The following is a 24,262-nucleotide window of genomic DNA, read 5'->3' on the forward strand; positions in this document are numbered from 1 at the left end:
GCATCTCGTGGCATACCAGACTGCGAATGGGTCTCAGTAGAGGCCTGCAAATCTGAAGTAGCAGGTATCATGGGCTGCGAAAGCGCCTCACTGAGTACCGGCAAACTGGCGACTAGCTTAGGAGAAGCATCGTCGCCAGCTTTGAACCTAGGCGGCCTGTCTCTGTCTTTATCTTTGCATTTTTTCAGAATATCGGTAGTCATTTGGCTTACCGAAGACATATCTGGATAACTGAACAGAATATCAAAATATTTAGAAGCGTAAATATACTGACGACGAATAGTTCATTGTTTAAATAAAGCACAAAACCGACACAGAGGTAAGTTGTGGTCAGGGCCCAGGCAAGGAATACAGTACGAATGAAAATCTTTATGAGGTATTTGCTTTCCAAAAGAAATACAATTATTGACTTTTATTGACATCGGTTTAATGCAAGAAAAAGTTTCCCCAACGGTTTGGTTCTGAAACTTGAAAACGAAAATTTCAGGAGTCGGCCGACCGGCACTTGCAAACTGCTTCGGGCATCGCATGACAAGAAAGACTGATGTAATGGCATCGGCTGCATGCTTTATACCCCTGACTACCTGACGTCATGGAAGATGAGACCGCAACCGACGCAGGACCCAAGACTTTGATAATCAGGCTGACTGAGGGCTACTGCAAGCAGGTAACCCAAATGTGATGACTGCAACAGTGAAACATGAACATTGATACTCTTGGCAATCTAGTACCCCTACAAATTACAACACTGATAGCACTCCCTCCTCAAAAGAGTGAGCCCAATGATGAAAAATCTGGTTATTCAGACAGTAATCTGAACTCTGACCACGTGTCCACAGTGGTGAGAAAATCCTTCTATGTGGCTCAGCTTATAAGTAAGGGTATGCCATCCAGATATAAGGATGTGATAGTACCACTGCACTCGGCTTATCAGACCAGTATTATAGTACAATGCACCCTTTGGCATGTACTTCACCAGGCTGCAACAGCTGGCGTCCACAGAGGTTTATCACCAAAAAAATACAGGGTATAGCTAACATGTCACATGTGGACTGATTAAAAGTCCTATCACAGTAGTCAGTTTCCTACAGATTACTGAGGGGTGATCTATGCCTGATCTATAAAGGCAGTCTCTGACCCAGTCCTGATGGAAATGTTGCATATTCACAAAACTAACTGCACAACTGTCATCCACTCTAAGGATCTAAACCTGATCTCTGACATGAACAGATCATGATGGACAGACAAATACGTGTCCCAGAGAATGCACCTCCTCTGAAATAAGCTTCCTATTCACATGAAACAGAGTCCTTCCCTGATCATCTTCAAGTGCAACCTGGACCAATGGATGGGAAATCGCAAATTCACTCCTGGAGTGGTGCCCCAGTCCTTTATGGACAGAGTCAGTCTAATTGTCAAAACCACACTAGCTGACCCTTATCTTGCTTCTAGGGACAGAAAATTGGGTAAATCTAGCTTGGTTTGTAAGGGCTCTTGAGCCGTTAGCCTAGTAATATCCTATGAACCTATGTAAGGGAATACGTGAATTCCCTAAAAAGTCTACAGAAGGCTACCACAGGGGACCAAACATTTGATGTAGACCTTCAGTGCTGAAGACAGACCAAAAGGCAAAGCAAAAAACTGATGAGAAAAAGAAACACAGACATGTAAACTTTCTGAAGAGAGGGTGAAAAGGAATGTAGAAGCAAGCATCATCCAAATCCAAGGATACCTGAAAAGCTTGAAGAAGCAACAGAAAAAAATTGTCTGAAGAGACAACATCCTTAAAGATGGAACCTTGAGAAAGGTGTTGAGAAAGGACAGGTCTAGAATGTGTTTTTATGACCCCTCCTCCTGGAACCTGGAAACATCCAGGAATAAAAACATGTTCCCTGCTGAAACAAGGGGACAGGCTGGATGACTCCCTGTACCACTAGATCCTAAAGAACTAAATAAAATGTGGAGCTGACAAGGAAGGCCTGAGAATGGAGGAAGGGACTTCCAGCTCATAAAATAATCATTTTGGATAATGTAAAATACTCAAGTTTCTGTGGCTGTCTGTTGTCAAACGAGAAAATACAGAGTCAACCTGAGGGACAGAGGAATCTGGTTGAGGGGTAGGAGTGGCTGAATGTCAAAACAAATTTGTCAGGGAAAGGAAGCTTTTGACTCTTAGAACCATGAGAAGGCTTTTCCAGAAAAGAAAACTCTCCCAGAAACCCTCTTGCCCCTAGAAGGCTTTTTAGGTTTCCTGCAAACAAGGGAAGACTTGGATGGATAATCTCTTTGAATCTTAGAAACAGGAGAACAAAAATTTCTTTCAAATCCTGCATAACTTTATCCTTACGCTGAAGGGTCTTAAGCAATTCAGAAGTAGCAGTGCTAAAGAGATTATGGTTGCTTAAGTGGAGGTTCTAATAATCTGGCCTTGATGTCTTCAGGCAGGGCCTGGAGGTGCAACCAAGAATACCTCCTCATTACAGATCCAGATGTAGGTGTCCTGGAGGAGGCATCAACAGCATCATAACTGCATTTAATGGAATGGCAAGCCACCTGAGAAGCAGAGCTCAAAATGGAAATAGCAGAAGACTTAGCCTCCATTATCAGTAACTTACTTGCCAACTGTCAACATGGATTTAGACCTAACCACAGCACCACCACAGCCCTCCTCTCCTTCACAGACTATATAAATTCTAACCGTAATAACAATACCCTTTTTCTTCCTCTGTCTTCATTGATTTATCTAAGGCTTTTGATATGGTTAATCACCAGCTCCTTATTGAAACACTTAAAACTCTTTCTCTTGATACTCTAGCATTACAATGGTTTAAATCCTACTTAGACAATAGACAACAAGCAGTACTATGGGAAGGTAACCTATCCTCTCACCTCCCTATTTCCCTTGGTGTCCCCCAGGGCTCCATTTTAGGCCCACTGTTATTTTCCATTTTCATTAATGACCTCCACCTAGCAATCCAACATGCCACCTGCATTCAATATGCAGATGACTCCACTATTATTTGCTCAGCGAATACCCCTGCCGAGCTACAATCTCTTACACAAAATGCATTTAACACAGTGGAACAATGGTTTTTAAACCGTTGCCTTTTACTTAACCCAAAAAAAAACAAACTCCTACTTTTTACTCCTACTCGTAGGACTGCCCCTCTTCACTTTACTCTTACATCCAACAATGGGACTCATATCTCCTGACGTAATCACCAAACTTCTTGGAATTACTATAGACAATAATCTAAACTTTGACACTCATACTAACATCACTATAAAAACAGTAAATAATAAACTGGGATCCCTTTACAGAATCAAACCCTTCCTCACTCCCTCAACCAAAATCGCTATAGCTAGAACTCATTTAATCACTACCTTACTCTATGCCTCACCCATATACACCAATCTCTCAAAACATAACCTAAACAAACTTGCTACTGCCTATCACTCCATTGCTAGATTTGCCACAGGTTCTCCTTTTCGTACACATCACTGCGACAACCTAAAACAACTAGGATGGCTTGAGTTTCAAAACCAGATACTATCTCAACAACTCACTATTATCCATAAGAGCTTGTACTACCCCACCTATACACCTATACTGACTACCCTCATCACCCCCTATAACAATCTCAAGAACCTACGCTCCTCAAATAAGCCACTTATTACTATTAACAAATCCAACAACTCAGCTGGAGATTCTCTGTTCTCTAACTCCATAGGCAAACACTGGAACAAACTTCCCTCTGAACTCCTATCTCTGACCTCCACAAGACTCTTTAAACTAAGAATAAAACAATTTCTCAGTTCTCACTGGCTTTGTCCTTGTACTAACCCTGACTAAATATCTTCTCTGCTCCTAGCAAGAATATATTCCACCACTTTACATACTCTTGCTGCCTCTTAGATACCTTTATCTCACTATATCATATGATACATTTCTATAATTTATTAACAGTATATACTTTCTGTTATCCTACTTCCAATTGAAAACTACTAATTTGTTTCTATTTCTATTGCACTGCATATCACCTCAGCACAACCTAGGTATCCCTTGTAATGTCAACTGAACCTAATCAGTATGTCTGTATTCTGCTTGACCCTTTTTAATTATTATTATAATTCTTTTAATTTGAAACAATTTATTACAGTCATATATTGTGTATGTGAATGGCTGTAACTGTTTGAGCTATTTTACTACTGTTATTTTGCTTTGAACTTATTATTTTTTACTGTATAAAGTTTGCTGTGCTGGAGCTTTTCTCCCCGGGCCTCTACTGAAAATGGATTTTATTCCAGTTAGACTAGCCCGGTCAACAAATGTAAAATAAAAAAAATAAATAAAAAAAATCAGCCATAATGCCCCCAAGTTTACAGAGAAAAGCCAGGGCATACTTAGTCATATGGATCTGGTAATTAATAGCCCTAAAACCTAAGGTAGCAGAGGTATATACATTTTTACCACACTTGTCCATGTCATGAAAATCCTTACCTGAAAGCAAATGCTTAGAAGAGGGCAGTGACGAATGGTTTATCAGTCGCCACAAAAATAACAGCAGGATCAGAGTAAGGGTTTTTATTCAAACACTTTTGAGCTTCAGGAACTTTATAGAACCTAAGCGGCTTCTCAGGGGCAGGAAGTTGAGAATCAGGAGGCCTACGAAGCTACAATGAAAGCATCCAAAAGAGCATCCAGCACTGGAGGGACTGCAGAAGGCTGAAGAGAATCTCTCTGCTTCAGTTTATACCTTTTTTAGTGTCAGAACCCTAACCTAGGAATATCCAGACTTAAAATGTTCCAGCATGTGAATCACCATATTCCCAAATGACAGTTCTTTAACTGGTAAGTCAGGAGAATGTGGATCCTTTTCAGACTCTATTAAAAGAGGATAGTGGATCTGAGAAGAGTAAGTCAATGACTGCTCACTAGAGTAACTTTTCATCACATGAATCACAGACCCCAGGACATTTGAAAGGAGTGAAAGACCAGGGAACAGAAGCAGGAACAGATCTTCCTAAAGGGTGCTTTAGAGCCAATAAGTATATTAAAAAGCCCCACAGTAAAATCCTACCTTTCTCTGTGGGGGATTCTCAGCCACAGGGGCCACATGCTTAGTCTTCGGTTTCATTTTTAAAGGAACATCAGCTTTAACAAATATAGGATGTTCAGACCCCTGCCTATATTCAATGAGGGTACCAGGCACCACTTCCCTAACAAGTATTTGTGGAACCTCCAAGGCCTCTCCTATATAACCTGCATTGGGTCCCCCTCCATATCTGTACCAGTTGCAGGCACAACCTGAATGGACGTGCAGGTGGACAAGCTCCACGTGTCCTCCAACTGGGTCATGGCAGAGGGAGTGGCCACTGGCACTGGATGGTCCTCGGGTTCATCTAATGTGACGGAGACGTCTGGTGGATGCCAGACAGCAGCAGGTAGTATATGTGCCTTTTTGTCTTTCTTCATAAGAGGTGTCTGAACAACAGGGTGGGCAGATTTGGCTACGGCACCCTGAACCAAAAGCTTCAACTACTGTTTCTCTAAATAAATGGAAAGAGACAACAGTCAACTGCTGTGTGTTTGGGACAAATGCCTGACAAATCTCACAATGGATATGGTCGTGTGTTGCTCCTGAAGAAAGGCGTTTGAGTCCATCTTTATAGGGAATCTGCCTCTCACACTCATTTTCCCTTCCTAAATGACAACTAAACTAGAAAAGGAAGGCAGAGACACCAATGGAGCAATTATCTTTAGAAGGTTCAGCAGTGGAACTGACTCTTTTAATGGCTTGCACACACAATTGAAAGGTAGCGATCAGACTGGCAGCAAAATTAATTCTGAAGATTAGGTGCTTGTATGTCGCCCCTTGTAACTTACACCTATGAGATGCGTCTCAGATATGGCACCAGGAAGTTGTAAAGGCTTTGATATTCTGGCCTGGGCATTTGGCTATCCTTGGCAGGATAACAAAAGACTGAAGAATACTGCAACAGTGATAAGGAAGGACATATCAGTTCACACTAGAAGCAGGGTCCTGAAAAGTACAGTTTTGTACCTACCATAAATGTAGATGTTCGAGGATCCACATTGCTGCAGTCCTAACTATTGGGTAGTCCGCTGTCTCAGTCGGCCCGAATACCAAAGTATATGGCTGACGTCGGTCAAGGCGCATTAGACTGACGTCAGTACATCAGGGTACTAATGCGCATGACCGACGTCATATCCTCAGTCTTTTCTTGCCCCAGATGTCAGAAGACCCTAAAAAGACAAGGCCAAAACCAAAAACTCCAAACATTCCTGCACCAAAAATATGTACAATATATACAAAATTACCAGAGTATAACCTCACCTGCACAACCACCCCTAAACACAGAGGGGAAGGAGGGAGGGTAAATTGGACTGCAGCAATGTGGATCCTCGAACATCTACATTTATGGTAGGTACAAAACTGTACTATGTTCTTCATTCCACATTGCTGCAGTCCTAACTATTGGGTAGAATCCCAAAGCAGAGGTAAGGGAGGCTGGCAAATCATAAGGAAGCAGGAGCTGACAACATGCCTTGCAAAATAGCTGTGGCAAAACCAGCCCTAGATTTAGAGTAGAGAGGAAGGTGATAATGCTTAGAGAAAGTATGCACTGAACTCCAAGTAGCTGCCTCCAAAATATCCTTAGTTGCCACCCCCTTAGAAATGCTGTTGAAGTGGCAGTAGCCCTAGTGGAATGAGGCCTAATCCCAGCTGGAATCTCCTTGCCATGATGGGAATAACAAAATGCAATGCAAAACCCAATCCACTTAGAAATAGTTTGTTTTGACACAGGCTTGCCCTGAGAACTCAAAGCAAAAGAAACAAACAACTGCTGAGACTGCCTAAAATCCTTAGTCCTGCTTAAATAATAACGCAATTGCCTGTGTACATCTAAAGTGTGCAAAATCTTTTCCCCTTTATTTTGGGGATCTGCATAAAAAGTAGGCAAATGAATAGTTTGGTTTAAAGCCACACTAGAAACCACCTTAGGCATAAAGGAAGGATTAGTACGTAAAGATACCCTATCCTTATGAAAAATCAAAAAGGCTCTACCGCCATAAGGGCCTGCAATTCAGAAACCCTTCTTGCAGAAGTAATGGCCAACAAAAAGCAGTCTTCCATGACAAGTATTTCAATTCAGCAGTAGCCGAGGCTCAAAAGGTTGTAGAGTAAGTTTCTCCAACACAAAATTGAGATCCCAAGCAGGAGTAGGAGCTCTACGTGGGGGTCTTATATTCTTTGCCCCTCTAAGAAATTGCTTGAACAAAGGATGCGAAAACAATGGTGGGTCACAATCATAGTGAGCTGAAATTGCTGCAGCATGAATCTTAATGGAAGAGAAAGACAAACCTTTGTCCAATAACTCAGTAAGACATTGAAGAGCCACACTCAAATTAGGCTCAGAATCTCCAAATTGTTTGCTGCACTCCAAAATAAAAATCTCTTCCATTTTTCTGCGTACACTTTCCTTGTACTAGGTCTTCTGGCTTCCAAAATCACATTTAAAACTTGTTGAGGAAGTTGAGACCTGCTGTGTTTCAAAACAGAATATGCCAGGCTGTTAGATGAAGAGAGTGAAGCTTGACATTGAGCAGGTGACCGTCCCTCTGAGACAACAGGTGTGGAATCAAAGGTAAAGGCCATGGAGGCTTCCTTACCAGATTCCTCAGTAATGGGTACCAGTGTTGCCGAGGCCAATCTGGAGCTATTAAAATCATCCTTGGCTTGTCTTGTCTGACCTTTAGGAGCACCTTTGGGAGAAGAGGCAGAGGTGGAAAGGCATACACATGAAGATTTTTCCAACTGAAAGAAAGAGCATCCACTTTCCAAGCTGTGTGATGAAACCTGTTTGTGCAAAACTTTGCCAGCTGGTGGTTTAGTGGAGAAGCGAACAGATCTATGTCTGGAGTTCCCCATGACACTGTCAATTTTCGAAATACATGAAGATCCAGTTTCCACTCGTGGGGATCCATGATTTGTCTGCTTAACACATCTGCTAAGGAGTTCTGTGCTCCCGGCAGAAACCTTGCCTGAAGAGTTAGTTGCAAGCTGAGCAGTCTCCCATAAAATCATTGCTTGCCTGCACAACGGGTAAGAATGTGTTCCCCTTGTTTGTTGATGTACCACATGACAGTTGTGTTGTCTGTTAGAATCAACACCTGCCCTGGAAGAAGTAACTCCTTGAAAGCCATTAATGCAAACTGGACTGCTAACATCTCTTTCATGTTGATATGTAGATGCTGTAGTCTGGCAGGCCACTTGTCTTGTATCCACTTTCCATTTAGATGAGCTCCCCAAGCAATGTCTGAGGCATCTGTCGTTAGAATCTGACTCGCCTATGGCGGGTCACAGAGAGTCCCTTGTTTAGGTGACATTCCTGAGCCCACCACAAAATTCCTTTTGAATGCAAGGTATTATTTGAATGACAGTGTCCAAATCCTGGCAGTGCTGTGTCCATACATTTTGAGATACCATTGCAGCTTCCTCATATGCAGTTTGGCATTGGGAAGCACCAGAATACAAGATGCCATGAACCCTAAGGCTTGAAGGACTGTCCTTGCAGTCAGCCGGACTGAAGAGATAGTTGATGGAAGTAACTGGAAAGATTCTTTTGTTTGTCCGGGGTTAAAAAGGCCATCTGGGCTGCTGTATTCAGTCTCACACCCAGAAAGCACATGTCTTGAGAGGGTACTAGACTGGACTTTATTTCGTTCACAGAATACCCTAGGCATCTTAGCACTGCTATCACATATTCCAAATGCTGTAAAAGGTCTTCCTTTTCTTGAGCCAGAATCAGGCAGTCGTCCAAGTAAGGATAGATTTGTATTCCTTTTAGCCTGAAGTAAGCTATCACTGGAGCCAGAACCTTTGTGAATACTCTGGGCGCAGTGGATAAGCCAAAGGGCAATGCAGAGAACTGATAATGAGAATCTCCAGCTCAAACGCAGATACTTCCTGCAACTTAGTCGGATAGGCACATGAAGGTAAGCTTCCTTGAGATCTAAAGTTACCATCCAGTGATCTTTGCCCAGCAGAGGTAAAAGCTGTTGTAACGTCAACATTTTGAACTTGGGAATGTCCAGATAAGTGTTGAGGATAGATAAATCCAAAATTGGTCTCCACGTGTTCCCCTTCTTCGGTACTAGGAACAGGCGAGAGTAAAATCCTAGGCCCCTTTCTGGCACAGGAACTGGCTGAATGGCCCCTATTTGGAGCAACAGAGAAATTTGCTTGTGAGCCTCTTTTCTTTGTAGAGGAGGAATGTCTGGCATGCCTTTGAAAGGAGGCAAGGTATGGAAATAAAACCTGTAACCGTGGTGAATGATATCCAAAACCCATCTGTCTTGGGTAATTAAATCCCAATTTTCTTTGAAAAGAGCCAGCCTTCCTCCCAAAGGTGCTGCCAGGCGAGAATGTACTGGCAGCTGAAAAGGTAGGTCATTGGGTCTGTTTACGAAAGGACTGACCCCTGCCCTCACCAGAAGTCTGAGCAGGTGAACTCCCTGTTCTAGGCCTAAAGAACCTTGAGCTCTGCCCCTACCACGTCTAGACCTACCTCTAGACTGGGAATCATAAGCAGGATATGTCCATCCCTTAGAAGGCCAATTTCTACTAAACTTCGGAGGCTGCACCTGCAAAAATCCTTAACAGTTTGCATAGACTTAGCCTTGTCCTCCATTTTCTTTAAAACTGCTTCCACAGGCGAACCAAACAACACATCAGACTGTAAAGGAGCATCCAAAATCCTTGTCTTAACATGCTCAGCTAAATTCTGATCCCTCAACCAGGCGTGCCTACGAAGAACAGAACCAGTGGCAGCCACCCTCGAGGAGGCCTGCACAGCATCAAAACCACACTGCAAGGAATGCTTACCCACCTGTTCAGACACATGAACTAAATCCTGCAACTCTTTACACTCAATACCTTCTGCCAGAGCATCCACCTTAGACTTCAATTGTGAAAGGAGATAATTCTGATATTTTAACATGTGAAACTGACAATTCAACGCCCTCATGGCTGAAGTGGAAGAAGTATACACTTTCTTTCCCCATCTATCCAAAGCCCTTGCCTCTTTATCAGGAGGAACAGGATTTTTAACAACAGAAGCCTTCACACCTTTAGGCCCCTGAGAGACAGTTTCCGGGTCTGCCCTAGGACTCTTAAAAAGATACTTATGAGCTTCAGGCACCCTATAGTACCTATCCGGTTTAACTGGGGCAGGAGGCAAAGAATCAGGATTCAGAGAAGCCTCTGCAAAAACATCTTCCACCACATGCAGAACAGGAGGTATAGCTAAAGGCCTATGCTGGGGTAAAAACAAGAATTCCCTAAGCCTCTTCCTGGAATCAGAGAAATCTTGACCATCCCATTTAAAATGCTCCCTCATGGAATGCAGAGTCTCTGAAAATGAAAAATCCTCAGGAGGAGAAGCTGAAGGAGTAGAATCATCCACATCAGAATCAGAATAAGGAGGATACTCCTGCAAGTCTTCAGCCGAAGACTCAGAAGCCTCCGAACACTGCTCAAAACTCTCAAACTCAGGTTCCACCCTAGGCCTCTTATCAGGCGGGGGCATAGAACCTCTAATCATAGTAATCAAATCCTCTGCCATTTTAAGCATATGTTTCTTAGGCAAAGACCCTGAAGCACTAGGAGAAACCCCACTGAAGTTAAACTTGGCCTGCCTCTCAAAGAAGCCTTGGAAACAGAAGGGAGGCTCTAACCGCCTTAGGAAGAGAGGGAAGAACAGCCACCTGAGAAGCCCCTTCAGCCTGGCCTACTTCCTGAGAGGACACATCCTGTAACAGTAAAGTCTCTCCCTGAGACTCCAAAGAAACTCCTGGCAGAACCTCCGGCTCCACTGAGCCTTCTAAAGAACCGGCGTCCGGGACTGTCGGTTCTTCCACTCTAGGCTTTGCTGCTTTATCCTTGCGCTTTTTGGCCGAAGCGGGCGTCGGAGCATCCGACGGCATTTTATAATTACAACGCTGGCACAGTCTAACCTTCTCTTAATAGTGCGTTTGTTAAATCTAGCACAAGAGCGGCATCTAACAACGTCGTGCTCAGGCCCTAAACAAGGTATACACAAAGTATGGTAATCCCTATGAGGTATCTGTTTCCCACAAGAAATACAGTTATTCACTTTTTCTGACATCCGGTTAAATACTGAGGCAAGAAAAAACCAAAATATTCCAACGGGTACTTAGCCAACTTTGATTCGGTCTGAAACTCTGACTTCAGAAACTTTCAGAACGCCAACCTGCACTCGCAAAACTGCTTCTGCATCGGACCATGCGGCAAAAAAGACTGAGGATATGACGTCGGTCATGCGCATTAGTACCCTGACGTACTGACGTCAGTCTAATGCGCCTTGACCGACGTCAGCCATATACTTTGGTATTCGGGCCGACTGGGACAGCGGACTACCCAATAGTTAGGACTGCAGCAATGTGGAATGAAGAACATCAACATAATCAAATAAAAAAAAAGGAGATAGAGAAATTCATTACCTTGCACCACTTCCTCTGCATGCTAAGGAATGCAATTCAGTATTCTTCCCTTCAAAATAGATGTAGATTGGACAGGTACTCAAATTTACTTTACCAAACAAAGCACATAGTGGGTGAAGATAAAAACATAGCTATTTGTACAGACACTCACTGCATATGCACAAGACTGGTTTCGCTCATAACATCGCTTTCATCAGTTATAAAATACACCTCCATAGTTCCATGTTAGATATCTTCTCCAGCAAAATGTACAACTTAACTAAAAAATTGAAGTGCTTATCACACAGAAAAACTACAAGTCAAATAAGATAGTGTATTATAATGAAAATTCATAAACACATGAGCTTGCTACTGATCTAATTAGCACTGTGACTTGACACCACAATACAAGCAGTAGAAAACAAGTTGTAAAAAAGAAAAAAAAAAGATTAGTATGAATCATTCACAGTCCAGGTGGGGAAAAAAATGTTCCCATGTTAATAATCAGTTTCCTTTCATTTCGGTCTAACCAATCACATAGGTGTAGAATCCTTCCTGATTTTATGTATGCCAAAAGAAAATACAGCTTAGGGGTGGTGGTGGTGGTGTACATGCCTGTATAGTGCATTACTCTGCTGCATACATCTGAAATCACTTAAATGTTCATAGATGCATACCTTTAATGTTCTTATTGTCAGACCACTATAGAAACAGCCATATATGCATTGTGCCTGAAATATTATCCAATAAGAGTTACAATTAAACTGATTAATAAAAAAAACTGAGTACTGAAACAGAAAAAACTGCAGTAGTCTGCATATAAGCACATGCATCACAATGTCCACAGGACATACGCCCATTCCTGGACACTTGTCAAATGCCTAAACTTTGAATGGTTCCTTAAGATATACTAGTCAGACAAGACAAGCAAGTCAAACAACTCAGCTAACACTAGAACCAGAAACCTAAAACTTCATAAACAGATAAGCAGAACACTACAGAAAGATTCATCATCCTGCACCATTTTCCTCTCTGGAATACACGTCTGCATGTTAAGCAAAGTGATTCAATATCTTCCTTCAAACACAACATGGATGACTGGATGGGTGCTCTCAAATTTATCTTGGGACTAACTGGCCTCTACTTCCTCAAGAAAGCAGGCAACGTTTGAGGGTGGGTTTTGGCAAAGCATACTTGTCATTACACTAAAGCAGCCTTGAAACTCCTATGAATTCTATTTATATTTTTACATATTTTTGGTATTCAAATGCTGCATTCTACAAGACATTGTATTCAAAAATTGCACACACCATCACCTTCCAAACGCTTTTCATCTTACCATTAATGATTGTGAAAACAAAAACCGCCTTTCTACTCGTGAATCATTTGGCATCTTGAAAACTATCTTAACGCTGTCAGGATTATCTGCATGAGGTTCTGGTGGAAGACCTGCAGATTTACGCACTTTCTCTTCTTGTAATGTCTGAATGAGAGAAAAACAGAAGAATAAAAATAAAACTTGGAACAAGTGATCCTTCTGCACATTACAAAGGTCTGGAAAAAAAGGCACTTACAGCAAATTATCTTCCAACTTAGTACTGTATTTGCTAGGAAATTACACAACTAATGATAACAGTTCAAAGAAGTTTTGTTCTTCATGCTGTGAGCTCTGTAAAGTACTACAAGACATCAGACAGGGTATATATAAAGGGATTTTTATTCAAACAGAAAGGGATTTTGCAGAAGTACAGCTGTGTTAGCACCCTACCATCATTGTAGATGTGCTAGTATATTTACTGTTGCAGCAATGACTCTTAGGAATTTCTGCCACAGAAGGGCTGACAGATGTCCCAATTAGAACTTTTCACACTTCCCCCTCCTGCACAGACCGATGTCCGCCTACCTAGACAACAGCCAATGCTATTCTTCAGTTCCTTCATTCACAGGAAGGCAGAATCATATTGGTCTGGTGAATCTGTGCTGCAGTTGGGTCCTGACCTCTACCGACAAACTAAAAGGTGAATCTTTTCCATTTAGCTAAATATGCTTTCCATGCATTTGGTTTGCAAGTCACTCACAGAACAGACTGTATATAGTTTGAAAAGACGTGTCAAAAAGGTACGAGAACTAAATCATCTGATCTATTAGCCTCAGAGACCTTAGTTTAGGATGTAGAAATTATCTCTTGTTCGGAATCAGAAAATCCACATACAAACAGATTTCTGTCCTTCCTAAGCTTAGTAGAAGGGAAAAACAATGCTGATTGGGCCAAAAGGGTGTTTTAAGTTACATTTTTGACATATCCTACTTTGCCTTCTTGAAGGCTCTAGGGAGTAAGGTTATTATCGACTCAAATTATTTAACAACTTTACTGAATTATCACTTAAAACGTAGGCAAATTTATATAATTTGTATTTATATATGTATAATGGTACTTAAATTAAAAAAAAACATGTTAATGTTCACAGTTACAAACATTATGCATCCCATATATTATTTTATATGACCATTATCAATCCAACATCACAAATTGATCAATTCCTGACTTCCCAACCTGCCCAAATTATTGGGAAGCATCTGTTGTCCAGGCCCGCACAATGAGGAACATGGTGCAATATTTCCTAGGCTGCTTGCATTCTTGAGAAGTAGCAAAGCCTTCTTTTGGAACCAAATTCAGAAATATGACAGTGTAACAATCCACTCATGTAGTTCTGCTTCTGTCCTGCTGAAGTGGTCTGCTAAAGAACTCCTCTGAGGTGGATATATAAAGGCCTTGAGGGTCAGCCCTGACATCTGAGTTAAGCCCCATACTTGCATTTCTTGTCTGCACAGCAAACAAATTGCGAATCCCTCCACTGTCTGTTGATGTACCACAACACACTTATCATTGGTCAGGATGTGCAAGGTTCCCATACTGTCAAAACAGGTGTGAATGCCTCAAAGGCAACAGAGAAGAGAAGACTTTGCAACGTTATCAACTTGATTTTTGAACCTTTCAGAATTTTAGCCTTGATAGATCCAATGTGTCTTATTGTCCCTTCTTTTCTTGGAATATACAAAACTTTGGATCACAAGCCACCTTCTCCTCCTAGAACTCTCTTATGGCCTTGGGTGAGAAGGGTTCTTGTAACAGGAAGAAAATGTGGGCTATTTGGCCACTGGGAACTGGAGGAATACATGAAAATGTTGGTTTGTTTGAAAATGTAGTTTGTACTGGTGTCTTATAATCTGAAATACCCATTTGGTTTGAATGATTTGGAAATGGAAGAGGAAGGAAAATTGAAGACTGGTTAGGGATGGGGTTTCAGCACTGGGAGGGATGAGCTTGGATGAATTTGGTCTGCACTCTCTCAGGGTTTCGGCATCAAGGGCACCTGAGCTTTCCTTTACGGTGTGCTTGCCATTTTCTTTCATACTGGCCATTTTTATCTTTTAGTTGCTTTACTCTGTCTTTTGGGTAAGTGGACCAGCTCTTTATGGGGCAGTTTCCACTATGTTTAGGAGCAGAGAAATAGAAAGAGTTGGTTTCCAAACTGCATAGCCTTTTGTTTTTCCTCCAGGCTCCTAAACACCTTATCTGTAGGGGATCCAAAGAGCACCTCATTATCAAGAAGGTCCTTTAGGAGTTGCATAGTCTGGAAAGGGGGTGGGTACTAAGGCAAGCATCTCACTATTAACACTGACAGGACCAACTGCTGACCTGGCTAGAAGCATCAACAGCATTAACATTTAATTATGTGCTCAGCAACCAGAGTATTTACATTACACAAGTAAAGCAATTTCCTTCTCAGGCTCTTGTCTGCTGTCCTCTCGGTCTTCTCCTTCAACTGGTTTAAGATGGATTCTTGATATTTTGGCACAGAAGTCTACAAGTAAAGGCCATAAAGGCCAGGGTAGCAGACATGCAGGTTTTACTCAAAAATCTGCTCAAGATCTTACCCTCCTTGTCACTGGGAAGTCTGTTCTTGGCAGAAGCTGCAACAGCTTTGCTGTTGGAATCCATGGACATCATATAGGTGGATCTGCTACAGTGTTTTCATACAGCTAGCTACTTGTGGGGAAATCAAGGACCTTGTAAAAACAGTCAAGCTTCCTAGGAAAAAAGTAGATAGGAATTTGGCTAGAAGTGTGCGTTTCCATAATAGTAAGAACAAATAACAGCTTTTGAGGCAAGTCTCAAAGTTTCATGTACTAACTTAGACAGGCCTTGGAAAACTCTTTGTGCTCTACTTGAAAATTTTCTCATTCTATGAAGGATTTCTCCAAATAAGACATCCTTGGGGTGGGGAGGATACAGAGGGCAAGGTGTCCTCAATGCTAGACTCATTACAAACAGAAGGCAGTCATATGGTCAGCCAATTCATCTACCTCCAAGTTAAAGGTACCAAAATCCCCAGGGAGGTAAGAATTACTTTCTTTTTAGGCAAATGATATCAGAAACTGACTGCTCAGAGAATGGTTGCCTTTTTCTCAAATTCCATAAAGTCCTGGGCTAAACAGAAAAATTCCTGTGAGGAAGCCTGAGATAAGGAAGTAAATGTCATTGCCACAACAGTCAGGAAATCCTTCTATGTGGCACACCTCATCACTAAGGGCTTTTCATCCAGAAAAAAGGAGGTCATTGTCCCACTGTACTCATACCTCATTAGACCCATTATAAAGTATAACACCCAGTTTGGTATGTACCTCACAAGACTTCTGCAACAGCTGGAAAGGCCACAGAAATACCTCACTAAAATAATCACAGGCCTGAAGCAGATGCCATATGCGGACAGTCTAAAAAAACTCCAGCTATACTCTGTGGCATATCGTCTACTCAGAGGCGATCTCTGCTTAACATACAAGGCCATGTCAAGCCCTGAGCTGTTGGACATGCTCCACTTAAGACATCCTAATCCCTCAGAGCCACACGCTCCAGGGATCTAAACCTTGTCATTACAATGAACAAGACATGCTGGAGGGATAGGTTCCTGACCCAGAGACTTCCCATACTCTGGAACAGACTGCCCATAGATGTCAAGCAGAGCTCCTCCTTGGCCCTCTTCAAAAGGAACCATGATGATTGGATGGGAGATAGGAAATTCATCCTGGGGATCATGTCAGTCGCCCTGCTAGACAGGGGTCCAGAGAAGTAAATATTGTGGGAATAAATATCCAGGGAATTGTTATGGCTAGGCTTGTATAGGCCCTAGCGCTGATAGCCTAGTACCAACCTATGAACCTATAAAAGAGGGTCCACCCAGCACAAATTGTGGCAAGCTGTCAGACATCCATCTGGGCTTTAACAGAGTTGTCCTAGCTTTAGATACAGGGACTGCCCCAGAGAACCTGGGTTGTGGAAAGTCAAAATCTCACTCAAAGTACTACTGACATTCCTGCGTACTAATGAAGGACTGCTGCCCTCACCCTTGATAATGACAGGGTAGGTGGAATATGAACTCCATAGATAAGCTTACATGCAGTCTCTTAGAGCAGCTACTATTCTTTAGAAGTCCCTACATTTGACAGCAAGGTTTCCTTCAAAGAAATCATACCAGAAGCTTTGGCAGAATCAGACACCAGATTCATTGGTTGTAAAGGCACTTTGTTGGAACAGATGCCCTCAAGCCTGGGTTGGGGCCTTCTGACTCCAACAAGTTTTCGTTAGCATCCCAATATTTCTTCTCTATAGGGCTTTTCTCTGCATACAACTTTTTGGGGGACATCAGCAGCGAGTCTGACCAATCCCATGGTCATTTGAGATGAGTGACTTGTTCTGAATTAAATAGTCAGAGACAGATTTCACTCCCTGCCTACCTGTCCACTAGTTCAAACTGATGAAACAGGAACAATTTGGCACATCGTGCTTAGGCCCTAGATGAACACACATTTATAGTGGAAATTTTTATGATTGATTTCCCACACTTAATACAGTTTTAATAACTTACATCTAGTCCTGATACCAGAAAGGTAAGACAGGCTAGCATACAAAGAACAGCAAAATGTATGATATTTTATCCAGCGGGTTACTTATTTGAGGTCTAGAGGCCAAATTACACAATCTTGATAAAATCGTGGCAAGAAAGAAAGTGATGTTGGCCAATGCCCTCCTTATACCACTAAATCCAGGTCAATACAAAGGTCTTTCTGCAAGTAGCAGGAGTGGCTCCTACAATATAGGACTGTTCACACCTTTTTTTTTTTTTTGGAATTTGTTAGTTACAATTCCACAAGAGTAGTGCTGTGACCAAAGGGGTGTGGAACTATAAAACTCGTTTGGGTAACAAAATTTCATTCTTACTCTAAAATAAAGGCACTATTTTTTTTCAAATTTGCATTTAAATTTAAATTATATTCACAGAGCTTTCAATAACTAAACATTTGCAAACCATGTCCACTGCTCAGAATTATTTTCAATGGACAGGGACAAAAAGTATTGTGTGTATTAAAGAGCTTTACCAAATGTTCAGGCTTTAAAATGAGGATAAAACAAAAGCATTTTATGAACCCACAAATAACTCGTTGCAAACATTTCCCCAATCATAGGGCCATTATTCCTCGAAATATTTGGGAATTAAGTTAAGAAACACTAACTTTCTTCAAAAGAGGTATGGGAAGAAATTAAAGGGAAGATATTAACAATGATACACAAATGAAAGGTGATCTTTGCCAATTTAGAGCAAAGAATACCAACAGTGAAAATGTCTGTGGTCCTGCAGGTACTGTCTGCAGCTCAGACATGGGAATAAACACCATCAAGTGAAGTAACAAAAAATACTCCTACTGAATGAAGGAGGTTTAACATTCCCTGACTTGGATTAATATCCCAAGGCTGCCCAGCTGAAGATTGCTGGATATATACAAAACCATTTTCGGATGTTTCTTGTCCAAAGCAGGTTGAAGAAAAACTCTTGGAAACCAGAGCATGACCCACCTAGGGAAAGTACATCCCCAGCTTTAGAGAGTAACCAAAGGGGACATCCAAATGCCTGCCGCTGCAGGGATAGCTTAAGTTTTTTAGGTGCATTGGTATATACTAGGCTAATGATCACAAGGTTCCTTATAAGCCTAACTATGCAACCCAAATGGTAGCCACAAACTGATTTATATAGGGGCGATTTACAGGCTGCCTCTGTCCATCACAGAAATAGGTGCAAGGACCAGGGGTGAATTTCCAATTATTCATCCACTGGTCCAAGTTGTGTTTAAATAGGGTTAGGGAGGAACTCTTCTTATAGGTTCATAGGTGTTTACTACGCTAATGACCACAAGGGCCTTTTTAAGCCTAGCCATGCATCCCAAATCTCTGACAAGCTCTGATACCCTTGATAAGTGTAAGCATGGGGTTAGGATATGTACCATTTACAGGGTACCTGTTTGCATTAGAGACATAAGTGCCAAACCAGGAATGAATTTCCAGTTTCCCACCCAATTGTTCAAGTTGCACTTGAATTGGGTTGGGGAGGAACTCTGCTTCACAAGGATGGGGAGCCTTTTCCAGAGATGATGTAGTCTCTGAGATGCATACCAATCTCTCCAGCAGGTCTTATTTATAGCACAGGTAAGGTTTAAGTCTTTAGAATGGTAATTCTGGTTATGCAGGAGGTCCATCAGAGTGGAGTCTAACAATACCTTGTATGCCAGGCACAGATCTCCCCCTCAAAAGCCTGTAGGAGACAGAACAGGGATAAGGCCTTGAGGTGGTCTGCACAGGACATATTACTTAAGCCCTGTATTCTTTTAGTGAGGAACCTCTGTGGACATTCCAGTTGTTGAATATGCCTGGTTAGGTACATACCAAAGGGTGCATTGTACTCTGTGATAGATCGGATGAATGCTGAATACAGTGGAATGTACAGTTGTGTACACTTACCATAAATGTAGATGTTTGGGTGTATTCACTGTTATAGTCATCACACTTGGGTTATCCTGCCAGAGGTAGCCCTCAGTCAGCCCAAATACCAGAGGATTAGTATTTCTGAGTCAGTTGCTGTCGCTCCAGGACTGACGTCAGGTCGTCAGTGGTATAAAATCAGGCAGCCGACGCCACTACATAAGTTTCTTTTGCCCCAACTGTCAGGAGCCCCCAAATAGGGAGCTAGGTTATGGTGGAAGAACACCACCAGTAGAAAATAAATACCAAAGATTCCCTGTAAGGAGAGAGGAAGAGACAGAGACAACGGGGATGGAGGGTGGGAAACCAGGACTGCAACAGTGAATACACTCAAACAACTACATTTATGATAAGTGTACACAACTGTACTATGCTCTTCGTGTTTCACTGTTGCAGTCATCACACTTGGGTTGATTCCCAAAGCTGAAAAAAAGGGTGGAGGCAGTCAAGACGACTGGGGGCTGGTTAGGATGCCCTGCAAAGACTGCAGTGGCAAAGCCTGCCCTGGATTTGAAGAAGACAGGCAGGTGGTAATGCTTGGTGATGGTATGAACAGAAGTCCTGTTGCAGCCTCCAGGATGTCCCTGGTGGGGACCCCTCTGAGAAAAGCAGGAGAGGTGGAGGTTGCCCTGGTGGAATGTGTCCTGAACCCCTTTAGGGGTGGTTCACCCGTGCTGTTTGTAGCAGAAATGGATGCACTGTGTTATCCATTTGGAGATTGTTTGGATATGGCCTTGCCCTCTGCCCCTGCTGCGAAGCTGACTAGCAACTGGTCAGTTTTTCTAAAAGATTTAGTCCTATCCAGATAGAATCTGAGCTGTCTGTGCACATCTAGCGAGTGCATAATCCTTTCCCCCTTGTTATGTGGGTTAGGGAAAAAGGTGGGCAAATTAATGGATTGGTTGAGAGCCACACTGGACACCACTTTAGGCACGAAGGATGGGTTAGACCTGAGGGAGACCCTGTCAGCATGGAAAATGATGAAGGGCTCTACAGCCATGAGTGCTTGTAGATCTGAAACTCTTCTAGCTGAAGTGATGGCCAGAAGCAAGGCTGTTTTCCAAGAGAGTAATTTTAACTCTGCTGAAGCTGCAGGTTCAAGGGAGGGTAAAGTGAGCTTTTCCAACACAAAGTTAAGGTCCAAAGTTGGAGTAGGAGCTCTTCTGGGTGGCCTTAAGTTGCTGGCCCCTCTTTGGAACTGTTTGATGAGAGGGTGTGAGGAAAGAGGTGGCTCTGTGCTATAATGAGCGGAAATGGCAGAGGCATGAATTTTAATAGAAGAGAAGGATAGACCCGTGTGTAGTAGGGTCTGCTAGGTAATCCAGTATGAGAGGTAGGGAGGGCTGTGCTGTTTCAGCTCCCTTAGCCTGGATCCAGGTGCAAAACCTTTTCCACTTGCCAGGATAGGATTTTCTAGTGCTGGGGCATCTGGCCTCACATATAACATCTAGGACTTGTTTGCTTAGGCTGGCAGCTTGAGGAGAGGTCAGGGAATAAGCCAGGCTGCCAAGTTGATGGTCTGCAATTGGGGATGGGTGAATTCGCCATTCTTCTGGGTCACGAGTGTTGAGATCTGAGGTAGGTGCCATGGTGGCAGGGGTGACAGGCTGCGCAACAGTGGGTACCAGTGCTGGAGTGGCCAGTCTGGGGCAATCAAGATTGCCCTCAGTTTTTCCTACCTTATTTTGAGCAGTACCCTTGAAATGAGTGGTAAAGGGGGAAATGCATAGACCAAGAGGTTTACCCATTGGAAGGATAAAGCATCCAGTTTCCAGGCCTTGCTGTGATGTTCCCTGGTGCAGAATTTGCTGAGCTGATGATTGGAGTGGGAGGCAAAGAGGTCCACCTTCGGGGTGCCCCATTTCTGGATTACAAGGGTGAAGGTTCTGTGGTCTAGCTGCCACTCATGTGGGTCTAGCAGGTGCTTAAGTTGTCTGCCAGAGAGTATAGGGAGCCTGGCAGGAATTGTGCTAGTAGGTGTATTTGCATGGCTGAGGCCGTGTGCCAAAGGGTCACGGCGAGCCTGCAGAGAGGCTAAGAGCGAGTCCCTCCCTGCTTGTTGATATACCAAATCACTGTGGTGTTGTCTGTTTTGATCAGTAGAGGTCCCAGGGAGAGTAGGGGTCTCAAAGATGTCATGGCATGCTGAACAGCTAGCATCACTTTTTGGTTGCTATGCAAATGTATTTGATTTGGGCTCCAATGGCCCTGAATGCACCTGCCGTCCAGGTGTGCAACCCAGACATAGTCTGATGAGTCTGTGGTGAGGGTCTGGGCGGCGTGGGGTTGTGAGAAGGTAAGTCCCCTGTTGTGGTTGCATGCTGCTGCCCACCAAAAAAAAAAATCTTTCCTTAGACAGGGTATCATTGGTATGATAGCTTCCAGGTCTTGAGTGTTGACACCAAAGGCTTTTTAGATACCATTGTAGTTTCCTCATATGCAGTCTGGCATATGGAATGAGTAGAATGCAGGATAATTGGGTTCTGGTGGCTAGTTGAGAGAAGTAGCCTGTCAGGTAGGCTTGTTTTTCAGGAGTAAGGAATGCCATCTGGGATGCTGTGTCCAGGCTTGCTCCCAGGAATACATTTTTTTGTGTGGGGACTAGTTTTGATTTATTTTCATTGACAGTATACCCCAAGGAGGTCAGTAGGTCCTTTACAAAGGTGAGGTGCTGTAACAGCTTTTCCTGACTGCTTGAATCAGGCAATCGTCTAAGTAGGAATAAATCTGAATATTTCTTTGTCTGCAAAAAGCAATGGCTGGAGCCAGGCATTTTGTGAAAACTGTGGGAGCGTTGGATAAGCCAAAGGGAAGCGCAGAGAACTGAAAGTGCATAGATCCTGCCCTGAAACGTAGATATTTCCTGCAAGATTCCCTCATTGGGATGTGTAGGTAGGCCTCTTTTAGGTCTAGGGTGGCTAAAAACCAAGCATCTTTGGAAAGCATAGGAAGAAGCTGCTGGAGGGTGAGCATTTTGCTATTACCAGAAAGGTGTTTGGAATGGATAGAGCGAGGATTGGGCGCCATGTACCCTCTTTTCTGGGTACCAGGAACAGTCTGGAATAGAAACCTAGGCCTATCTGGTCTGCACGAACATGCTGTATTGCCCTCGTGGAGAGCAGGGAATGGACTTGCTTTCTGGCCTCTGCTCACTGGTTTGGTGGAAGATCTGGGAACCCTTTTGGGGTTGGCAGAGTGTGGAAATAAAATTTGTATCCCTGGACACTATGTTGAGGACCAATCAGCTTTTGGTAATAGAGGCCCAGTTGTTTGCATGGAAGGAGAGTTTTCCTCCTAGGGGCACAAGCAGGAGGGGCAGAGGTAAGGGGTGGAGGTGTGAAGTCATTCTGAGTTCTTACCATAAGGGGGTGGCTTAGCACTCCTTGTTTTTGAAGAGGAGGAACTCCATTGCTTAGATCTCTGCATTCTCTGGGACTGCTGTCTGGGGGGGGGGGGGTCTGCTTCCCCTGAGTCTGGGCTGAGCTGGCCTGGAGGGGGCCAGAAAGGACCAGTGCTTGGAGGGGCAATGCCTACTGAACCTCGGAGGCTGGACCTGTAAAAAGTCTGTCTGCACAGATTTAGCTTTTTCTTCCATCTTTTTTAAAACCTCTTCTGCCTTGGTGCCAAACAAATTATTTTTGTTCAATGGTGCGTCCAATAATTTTGATTTGACATGGTCTGGCAAAATCTGTTCCTTAAGCCAAGCATGTCTTCTAAGGACAGAACCAGTGACTGCTGCCCTGCAAGATGCTTCTAGGGTGTCAAAGCCACATTGCAAGGTGTGCTTATTAACTTGGCTTGCAGAATGCATAAGCTCTTGTAATTCTTTATTTTCTGCACAAGCAGGAAAGGAAGATCTTTTTTGTTTGAGGATTTCCATGGCATGCTGCTGCTATTTCATCATGTGGAACTGACAATTTAGTGCTCTAATAGCAAGAGTTGCAGAGGTGTATACTGTTTTACCCCACCTGTCAAACTCGTGAATCCCTGTCTGAGGGGTGGGATTCTTAGCTGAGGTTGCTTTAATTCCTTTAGGTCCTTCAGAGAGGACCTCTGGGTCAGCAGTAGGATTTCTGAAAAGGAATTTGAGAGTCAGGGACACTGTAGTACCTGTTAAGTTTCCTGGGAGCAGGAGGAAGGGTGTCAGGAGTCAAACTGGACATCATAAAAACATCATCCAGGACAGGAGAAATGGCTAAAGGTCTGTGCTGTGGTAAATCTAAGAATTCCCAGAGTCTCTTTTTTTGACTAAGGATAGTCCTGACATTCCCATTGGAAATGCTCCCTTAAAGTATTAGGGTTTCACCAAAAGAAAAATCCTCTGGTGGAGAGGCAGAAGGAATGGATTCCTTTGCATCAGAATCCTCATAAGCAGAGACGGATTGCATGTCTTCATATTCAGAAGCATCAGATTCATCGGATTCCTGTTCAGATAAAACTACTGGGAACAAGTCTCTTTCTTTTGGAAGGAGTAGCCTGGCTTCCCCTAATAAGGTCTTCCGCAATTTTAAGCATTTGAGACTGAGGCATGGAAGCAGATGCCTGAGCTTGGGTCGTCGTTTTTTTGGGCGCAGTTCACACCCTGGGCCTTAGAAACTCGGTAGTTTTAGAAAGAACTGAAGACACGAAAGAAGTTGTCGGTTTGTGTCTAGTATCGGTAGTGTGAAGAACTTCCTCGGAAGCTGGTGCCTGCTCAGCGGCTCTGGACCCATCCAAGGTAGAGACATCCGCAGGATCCTTAGTCGAAGAGGCTCGCAGCATACTTGACTTTGAAAGGGACTCTGTAGCGGCCTGTAAATCCATAGAAGCAGGCATCAGGCGCTGTGAAAGTACCTCACTGAGGACCGGAGAACTGATGACTA

At 43.1% G+C, this 24,262-nt stretch overlaps 1 protein-coding gene across 1 annotated transcript in view; it reads right to left on the reverse strand.

Annotated features, from left to right (window-relative positions):
- The window catches only part of FAF2 (Fas associated factor family member 2), a 2,444,504-nt gene that overhangs the window by 316,954 nt on the left and 2,103,288 nt on the right, over window positions 1–24,262 (reverse strand). The window contains exon 10 of the mRNA XM_044069362.1: window positions 12,867–13,010. Within this exon, the coding sequence (XP_043925297.1) occupies window positions 12,867–13,010 (144 nt within the window). The remainder of the gene's footprint in view (window positions 1–12,866; window positions 13,011–24,262) is intronic.

The sequence above is a fragment of the Protopterus annectens genome, chromosome 4.part0 (genome assembly GCF_019279795.1).
Source record: "Protopterus annectens isolate FY-2018-M chromosome 4.part0, PAN1.0, whole genome shotgun sequence".
NCBI classification, from domain to species: Eukaryota; Metazoa; Chordata; order Ceratodontiformes; family Protopteridae; genus Protopterus; species Protopterus annectens.